The sequence below is a fragment of the Anomalospiza imberbis genome, chromosome 6 (genome assembly GCF_031753505.1).
Source record: "Anomalospiza imberbis isolate Cuckoo-Finch-1a 21T00152 chromosome 6, ASM3175350v1, whole genome shotgun sequence".
In the NCBI taxonomy this organism is placed as follows: domain Eukaryota; kingdom Metazoa; phylum Chordata; class Aves; order Passeriformes; family Viduidae; genus Anomalospiza; species Anomalospiza imberbis.
The window spans coordinates 1,071,247-1,080,651 of NC_089686.1; the positions used below are offsets into that span (position 1 = coordinate 1,071,247).

The 9,405-nt window shown below is 48.9% G+C and overlaps 1 protein-coding gene across 5 annotated transcripts in view; it reads left to right on the forward strand.

Annotated features, from left to right (window-relative positions):
- FANCM (FA complementation group M) overlaps window positions 1–9,185 on the forward strand; it is a 50,389-nt gene extending 41,204 nt beyond the window's left edge. For 4 of the 5 annotated variants that reach the window (XM_068192031.1, XM_068192030.1, XM_068192032.1 and 1 more), the window contains exon 14: window positions 5,342–7,510. In XM_068192031.1, coding sequence (XP_068048132.1) covers window positions 5,342–7,495 — 2,154 coding nt within the window. In that variant the 3' untranslated portion in view covers window positions 7,496–7,510. Of the gene's footprint in view, window positions 1–5,341; window positions 7,511–7,922; window positions 8,003–8,101; window positions 8,171–9,122 lie in introns of those variants that run through there. The other variant, XR_010999683.1, reaches the window with a different exon arrangement.
- The last annotated feature ends 220 nt before the right edge of the window (window positions 9,186–9,405 follow it).

Below are 9,405 nucleotides of genomic sequence, written 5' to 3' on the forward strand. Positions count from 1 at the left end.
AGAAATTCACTGATGTGTGGCTTTACTTTCCTTGTACTCATTCAGTGATTCAAGAAATTTGTATTTTATATTATTATTTATATTTTGTATAATAGCTTCAAAAAAGTAATTTTAAACCTTTTTTTTTTAATAGATTAAGTGATAATGGTTGGCAAGCAAATTTATTATATTTATATGCTCTTAAAATCTTAGAGAAGAAGTTGGCCCAGTCAAAAACAAATAAAAAAGTCAAAGAAGCCCCGGATGTGGCCCCAGGAAAAGGCACATCCAGCAAAGCCTTTAATGCCCCAGGGGCTTTATTGCTACAGCAACGCCTGTGGGGCAGATGGGGGATTTACTCCCAGGGGGATTTTTGGTGCAAGATGGGAACAAATCAAGTTTTCCTTCTGCAAAATGATTCCATCCCTTTGAAGCATTTTTTGCAAATTAAAGTGTGCTGTTTGGAAATAAGGCTGGGCAGAGTGATCCTTGTAGGGGGATGATATTTGTCCAGGTTTCTCAGGGAACAGGGAAGTGCCAGTGCTTTGTTTTTCCTTGGGAGAGGAGGAATGCTTCGTTTTAGTGTCCAGAGTGGGAGGGTCACTCTAGAGCTTTCCCATTTCCAAGCTGGCAGTGGGAACTCACAGCTTTTCACAAGAAAAACAAAATAAATCCCCAAATCCTTGGGATTGTCTCAGTTTTTCACCCTCTGACTCCACTCACCTTGGGAGGGGAACATCTCCTAACCCTGGGATGACCCTGGAGCTGCTGGCTCTGGAATCAGCTGTCATTTGTCATCTAGCTGGGGCTGCCTCAGGGGATCCTCCAGATGAACTCCCTGCCAGCAGGGAAAATGATCCCAGCACACTCTGCAATCCCAGTGAACCTGAAAAGGCTTCCCAAGCTTTTGGAGTTTTAAATCAGATGTGTTTTGGTGGAAAATTTGGTGTTTTCAGCCAGCTGGACCTTTTTGCTCAGGAACCCCTGAATAAAAAGTTAAAAATGGTTCAAGTAAGGACAATGAAATGGTTTTATCTGGGTTTTTTAGGCCCTCATTGCCTGTAAATTCTCTCTGATTAAGATTCTCTTCTGATACGTGTCAAAACTTCTGATTCCAGAGAACGTGAAAGGGTTTGGGCTGGTTTTGAAGGGTGAGATGCCAGGGAGCCCCAAAATCTCAGCTCTCCAATTCAAGTAGTTCCTTTGAATTGCTTCTTCTGATCTCGTTGCCAAATTTTCCGAGTCCGAGCATTCCCTGAGACCAGGGCTGGGTTGTTTAGACCTGGAACTGCAGGTGCTTGGTGCTTTTCCTGGGGCTGGGGTTGTGCTTCTAGTGAGAACAGAGGAGTCATAGTGATTTGGGAGTGGGACTGGATGGTCCAACCCCAACCATTCCATGAGTCCCTGCCCTCAGCTTCCAGCTCTGCTGTGCCAGTGCTAAACACAAAGAGAGCAGGGGCAGGGCATGTTCTCAGTAAATGGGATTGTTAGTATGGAATCCTGGAATGGTTTGGGTTGGAGGGACCCTAAATCCCATGCAGTGCCACGGCAGGGACACCTTCCACTCTCCCAGGCTGCTCCAATCCTGTCCAGCCTGGCCTTGGACACTTCTACAGCTGCTCTGGGCACCCTGATTTATTTCCTGATGTTCCTGAACGTCCACCTCTTCAGCCTCTTTACTGATCCTGCTCCCATATTTGCCAGGGCACATACCCTGGATTTTGTGACCATCTTTCTTTGTAGGGATCTTAGGCTGTTTTTATTGGGTTGCAGAAAGCAAAACCCAAGAGAATGAGCAGATCCATCAATAATGTGATGCCATTAGGGAGACAATGATCTCAGTTTGGCCAAAGGAAATTGGGGTCTCTGTGTCCCTCAGGCTTCTTCCATGACTCAGCTAAACACATGTTTAAAGATCATCTCATGTAATACACTTAAACCTCCAAAACCAAGATTTTGACAGTGCTTCTTCCCCTGAGGTGTGTTCTGGAAAGGGAGCAATCATGGAACAGGGATTGATTCCAGTTCCTGGAAGGGGTGATGAGTAAAGGCTGTTCTGAGCTCAGGGAGGGGAGCAGAGCACACGCAGGGCACCAGAACTTTGGGCAGTGATCACCACTGCTGCAGCAAAGAGCAGTTTTGGTAAAGGATGGAAAAGATGGCCACAAAAAAACTCCTGGAATCGCAGAAAAGTATGGGTTGGAAAGGAGCTTAAAGCTGTTGTGGGGCCCTGGAGGAGAGCGGGCTGGGGAGGGCCGGGGGGTTTGGGTGAGGAGCAGCATCTGCTTGGCCAGAGCACACCAAAGCGGGCAGTTCTGCAAGGTTTCACTCTGGCTTCCACTTAACTGTGTTAATGGTCAAAAATCCACACTGAAGCTGTCCACGGATCTGTCCTGAATTTTCAAAGAGCAGCATCCCCAGGGTTTCATCAGGGTGGTGAATCTTGCTAGAAAATGTGCATCCAAAGCTGCTCAGGAGGAGAGGGGGTAATTGCAATTTTGGTACTTGATGCCTTAAATTTAAATACTGGGAACCAGAATAGGTATAATTACACATCCATTTACATATCAAAACCGAACCTGTTAATATTGAATATGAATATAATTACATAATAGTATAATTTATAATATTATAATTCAATAAAATAAATCATTTGATAAATTATATAATGTATAATATTATAATAACAATAATAGAAAATACTATCGTAGTTATTATAATAATTATATAGTTATATAGCTATATATAGCTATATTATAACTATATAATATAATATAAATAATTAATAATCATATAATTGATTAATATGTAATTAATACTACATAATATAAAATAAATATTATATAGAATATATAAAGTCTATATAATACAATATACATTATATAATATATATAGTATTAAATATAATATAATATATAATATTTAGAGTAATAAATTGCTATAATTTTATATTTCATATTAAAATGTTACCTTTCTGTTCCTGTTTTCTCTGCTAAAATATATTTTGTTTTTTGAAGTGAATCAGTGACTCCAGGCAGGGTCATTGATTGAGTACAATAAGCTCAGAGCTGTTTTCCTGCTCCTGACCTATTTTCTGAGGAGCTGGTACACCCTGGAGCCCTGGGCTAGAGGGGAGTTGAGCGGGTATTTAAGGTTCCACCCTTGTGCACGTTCAGGCCAAAGGGTGCTAATCCCAAATGTGCCCTTTCACTCTCTCTGCACGGGGTGGCCTGGCTGGGACACGGCGTTTTCTTCAGGAGAAAGTCTCTGGGAAGTGGAGCAGTTACACAAGCCCTGAGCCCAAAGCAGGTCACCCCGCTCTGCCCTAGATGCTAAATTTGGCTCTGGGCTGTCCCTGGCCCCAGCAGCACTGCCAGGCTCCAGCGGGGCTGAGCTCCACTCACAGCACTCAGGGGCTGTGGGGACATTCCTGGGAAAACTCCTCTCTGGTCCTGCTGCCTGTGCTGGGATCCCACAATCCCAGAAAGGTTTGGGTGGGAAGGGACCTTCATCCCATCCCATCCCATCCCATCCCATCCCATCCCATCCCATCCCATCCCATCCCATCCCATCCCATCCCATCCCATCCACCCCTGCCATGGCAGGGACACCTCCCACTGTCCCACGGTGTCCAAGCCCCAATGTCCAGCCTGGCCATGGCACTGCCAGGGATCCAGGGGCAGCCCCAGCTGCTCTGGGAATCTTCATTAGTTTGGGGTTTGTAGGTTTTAGGGGTTGCATGTGAGCGGGTCTGGGTCTGTAGGTTTTGGGGGTTGTGTTTTAGATGGGTTTTGGGGTTGTGGTTTGTGTTTTGGGTTTGGAGGCTTTGGAGGTCGTATTTTCATTGGGTTTGGGTTTGTAGATTTTGGGAGTTTTAGTTTGATTGGGCTTTGGTTTGGAGGGTTTAGGGGTTGTAGTTTTATTTTGGGTTTGTAGGTTTTGGGTGTTGGAGTTTGGCTCTGGTGTGTAGGTTTTGGGGGTTGTATTTTGATTGGCTTTGGGTTTGTAGGTTTTGGAGGCTGTAGTTTAATGGGTTTGTGGTTTGTAGGTTTGAGGTTTGTAGTTTGATGGGTTTGGGGTTTGGGGTTTGTAGTTTGATGGGTTTGGGGTTTGTGAACTTTGAGGATTGTAAGTTGGTTTTGAGTTTGTGGGGTTTGGGGTTTGAAGCTTGGTTAGTTTTGGGTTTGGGGGTTGTAGTTTGATTTGGTTTGGTTTGTAGGTTTTGGGGTTGATTGATGAGTTTGAGTTATGCAGATTTTGGGGTTGTACTTTGAACAGTTTTGGGTTTGTAGGTTTTGGGGTTGCACTTTGGTTGATTTTGGGTTGCAGGATAATATTAGGCCAATCCTGATCAGGGCTGCACTCTCACCCTCTCTGTGTGGGGTGGGCAGGGGCAGCACCTCCTCCCATTTCACTCATGTTCAGTGATTTGGCAGCTAATTAATCCCTAATCCATTTAATTTCTGTCTTGTTTGTGTAACGCTGGAATGCTTGAATTGAGCCCTTGTGCAGGGGGCAGTTGTTCCTGAGATAAACCCAAACAGGCAAAACAGATAAACCCTTATCAGCCCCGTTATTGTCACTCCAGTGCTCCTCTGCTCAGGTGACACCAGCACTCAACCAGGTTTGTTGTTCCTCTTGGATTTCAGACAAAGAGTTCCAAGTCTTGAGTCTGTGTTCTGACCAGGCGTGAGGAACAGGAATTATTGACAACCTGCCACATCAAATCATCCTAAAACCCTCTTGTGACAGTTCTTTTCCTTGCTGTTTTTATTAAGCCTTCTCCTAAGGCAGCTTTAGTTAAAAAATCCAGACTTGGAGTTTCTTTGGATATCTTTACAAATGGATGGTTTAAGCATCAACATCTGTGTGAAACTGGTGTTGAAATGATGATGATTAATGACAAAATCTGTTAATAGTGCACAGTTTGCTTTGCCTGCTGTAGCCAGAGAGGATCCCCAGCCCTGTCAGGGATCAGTCTTCAAATTCCCGGAAGGTGGCTTTGGATCCTGCTTCCAGAAATATCTTCAGACAAGCCAATCTCTAGTTATAAAGTCATTTTTCTCACCCTCTATAAAGGTACCTCGTGTAATTTCAGGGATCAAGGAATCCAGGGATTCATCTGCCTGACCTGCCAAAAAATTATTGTTCTGTTCAGATCCTCCATGTCCAGGTGCTTTTCCCAAGTGCATGTTTAACAGAGCTGGTTGCCTTTTGAACAGCAGATTTGTTGACATCCATGAAAGATTAATTCAGAGTCTGTGGGAAGTTCTGCAGGAGAACAAAACCTTTGTCCCTGTTTGGAGCCCAGCTGTGAGCAGCCCTGGCTGTGTCTGTGGTAACCTCTGCCCTGTGTCCCCAGGGAGACTGCAGCTATGAACGGGAGCTCCAGCCTCACCTACGGATGGAAGATGTGAATATTGCAGGGAACAAAAGGAATCTCTCCATGGCCGACCCGCCCTGGGATCAGAGAGGTGGCTGCTCCAGGAAAGACCTGGCAAAATCCAAAGCAAAACCATTCCCGCCCGATGCAGGTGATAACGGGAGTGAGCTCTTTACCACCTTTAAAATAACCAAACCCAAGGCTCCCAGAAGAGCTCCTGGACTCAGTGAGGATGTGCCTGTGTTGCCTCAGGATCCTCCTGCCCCTCCCTCGGGAGCAGGGCTTGCTGTGGCTGCACACTGTCACCCGGGCGCTGACAAGGACGAGGGGCTGGAGGTGACATTTGACTTAAATGCATTTATTGACCTGTGTGACAACAGTGACAGCCCTGAAACCCCTGCCAGTCCAGCAGCACAGGAAAGCAGCCCTGCAGGTAAAGCCTGTGGGGCCCTGGGGAGGATCCACAGGGACTCGGGATACGAGACCTCCCCCGTGGCCTCGGACCTGTTTTATCTCCCTGAATCCTGCAGGGATTCCTTCACACTCCTGGGGCCACCCCAGGAGCCCCCAGAGCTGGAGCAAACTTTTTCCCAGGTGCAAAGGCTTCTGTCACAGTCCCCTCCCTCTGGGGATGAACTGGAGGGTTTGGAGATCATGATGAGAGATGAAGGAGCAGGATCTCCTTCCCCAAAAGTTCTCCCCGATGGTCACTCAGAGGCACTGCAGGACAGCGTCTCTCCTGTGTCCCCGAAAACTGATCCTTCACTGCTGCTCCTGGAGGATCCCCAAGTGACAGTTCCCAGGGAATTCTGTGCCTCAAGAAGTCCCTGTTTGTCCAAAACTGTGTCATCTACCAAGGCTGCTGCTGTTGAAGAGGAGCAGCTCTGGGATGACAGCTTTGATGGCTTGTTGGACAGTGAGGAATTCCCTGAAATCCCAGACAACTCTCCCAGCAGGGACCACGCCCTGACAAACAGCCCTTCAAAGGAGCCTTTCCTGCCCAAGGACACAGCAGAGGCTGCCCTTGACGTTCCTGGTGAGGAGCAGAGTCTCCATTTGTTTGAGGATGAGGCTGGTGAGGACACGGACGAGGGCAGCCCCATGAGCACTGAGCCTCCAGCCAGGGCAGGTCCAGCTGGGACCATCCCTGGGACAGAGGGAGAGCCAGGCCGGGAATTCCCGTGTGTGAGCCCCACCCAGCCCTGCAGGGAATCCACGGCAACATCAGGAGTGGCCCTGGAGAAGGATGATCCCTACGACTGCTCCCAGGACCTGTTCTCCGTGACCTTCGACCTGGGCTTCTCCATCGAGGACAGCGGGGATGAAACCTCTGAGGAGAGCAGGAACGCTGCTAACCCCACCCTGAACGGGGCCCTGCGCAGTGCCCCAGGGGCTGGATCCGCTGAGGATGCAAAAATATCCCCGAGTGATGGCTCCAGGCTGGAAACCTCACCGGGGTGGGACTGCAGAAGGCTTGAGAGAAGGGACATGTCCACACCGCTGTCATGCCAGAGCAGGGGCAGGAGTGGCAGGGAAGGGACCGAGGGTGCTCCCGCTGCAGGGCCTGTCCTCAAGTCAGGAGGCAGCAGAAGGGGAAGGGAACCCCCTGAGCCTTTGCCTTCAGCACTTCTGACCCCAACAAGCAGGAAGGGTGTGAATATGAAAGCTGTCGAAAGAATTACTATGAAAGTCTTCTCGAGTGCCGGGGAGCAAGATCCAGAGGTGTCTCCTGTAGATCAAGTCAAAGAAAGCCCATGGAGGCAGAACTCTGGGAGGTCAGCCATGGATTCCCCTTCAGGAAGGACAGAAAGCCTGGAAGACTCCAAACTCTGTGGATCCCGTGGGTCTCCTGCTGCAGGTAGGGAATTTACTGGGACAGGAGTTAGACCTTCATGGTTAGGAAACAGGATCCAGGGTCTTTTGGATCCTCACTTTGGTGTTATGGCTGAGGTGGGAAGGTTGAAAGGACGAGGAATAATGGCTGTGATGCTGGAAGCTGGGTCAATGAGGGGACATTCCCTGTGTCCTGTCCCTCCATGCCTTGTCCCCAGTCCCTCTCCAGCTCTCCTGGAGACCCTTCAGGCCCTGCAAGGGGCTCTGAGCTCTCCCTGGAGCCTTCTCCTCTCCAGGTGAGCATTCCCAGCTCTCCCAGCCTGGCTCCAGCCCTGGAGCAGCTCCCTGGCCTCTCTGGCAGTGACTCGGTGCTGTCACAGGGATTTGTGTCACAAAGTGCTGCCACAACTCTGGCTCTTGCTCAACTTTTAATGGTTTCTTCTCTTGGTGTCCTGCTTCTCTTCCCCTTTTCTGCCTCTGCTGCCTGGGGTAATCACTTCCCCCTGGGGCTCTTCAGGGAAGCAGGATTTATTGTCCATCCCAGCTGGAGATTATCTCTTTTGATTAACAAGGCTGAAGAGAACAATATTTGCCCTGTAGATCAATAAATAATCTCCTTTGGAGGTGCTTTTCTGAGAGAGGCAGGGTTTGATTGCTAAGCTATAACAAAATTGTGTTAGGAACTGTGTGCAATTCTGGTGATTGTTGTTTATTCTGTTTTCTGCAGGACCCAGCAGTGACAGCGAGGAAGAGATCATTTTCCAGAGAAAAAACAGGATAAAAAAGAATGTTTTGAAGTCTCCTGATGTGAGTCTTAGAGAAAAAAATAGACAAGAGAAGCAAAATGGCAATTTAAACAGCAAAACACAAAAGCTCTGTGCACGGATGTTTGTTCTGTTCCCACAGGGGATGGAGGAGAGCGACCTGGAGTCTCCAGCTCGGGTCACCAGGAAACGCCGGCGCCCTCTGAACGTGGTCAGCAATGGAGAGAAATAATGGGACCTCATTCCTGCTTCCCTTCAGTTCCTCCCCAGGGTCTCCACAGATCACGGGATCCCACAATGGTTTGGGTTGGAGGGGCCTCAAATCCCACCCAGTGCCAGCCCTGCCATGGCAGGGACACCTCCCAGTGTCCCAACGTCCCCAAGTCCCAGTGTCCAACCTGGCCTTGGCCACTGCCAGAACTGGGGCTTTGATGACTTTGGAGTTGCTGTTTGGCACTGAAACATTGCAACAGCCAGGAAAGGTGAAATAACCTGCCTGCCACAGAGCTTTGACCCAAAAAAGGCAAATTCATGGCACGTTTGAGCTGATTTTTCTTCCAAATCCCATTTTCCTGCCCTGTCACTGGGGTGGTATTGTAAAAGCAGGTGAAGCCGGCGGGAGGGAATGCTGATGTGTGACTCCAGCTCAGAAGCTGAATGATTTCTCTATTATAACTGTGCTATAACACATTAATATACTGTTTAAAGGAGATACTAAAACTACAAACCTGCTTTTCCTAACTGCCATATCTAACTCCTCACAACTCGTGGCCCTCTCTGAGAGTGCAGCCACAGGTGGGTTGGATTGGCCATCAGCTCAAACAATCCTCACCAGAATCCAACCAAGCAATCACCCCAGGTGAACAATTCTCCAGAATCCAACCAAGCAATCACCCCAGGGGAACAATTCTCCAAACACATTCCACATGGGACAAACAAGGAGCAGAAATAGAAATTGTTTATCTTTCTTCTCTCTGTGCTCCTCTATGAAAAATCCTGATGGAGAGAAGGATGTGCCTGCCGCAGGAGGTGTCCCTGCCCATGGCAGGGGTGGCACTGGAGCAGCTTTAGGGTCCCTTCCCAGGCAGGCCAGGCTGGGGTTCAGTGACTCTGGGAGTGTCTCCTGCTGTGCCCCTGCTCAGTGCCTGTGTTCCCTGCTGCAGTCAGACACATCCAGTGAGGACAGCGGGGATTTCCAGCGGGGCAGGAGCAGCCCCAGAGCCCGGGACAGGCCCCAGCCAGGAGCAGCCAAACGAGCCAGGAGCTGGGTGGCAGCCAAGGTGGGTGGCACTGCGTGCCTCTGGGGACACCGAGCTCAGCTCTGGAATTGCAGCTGGAATGTGGGGCTGGGGCTCTGCTCTCCCACAGCAGCTCCTGGCAGACGCTGGAGCTGGAGTTTGGGAAGGCTGGGGAAAGCTGCAGCCTCACCTGCAGGGCCTGGGGGCA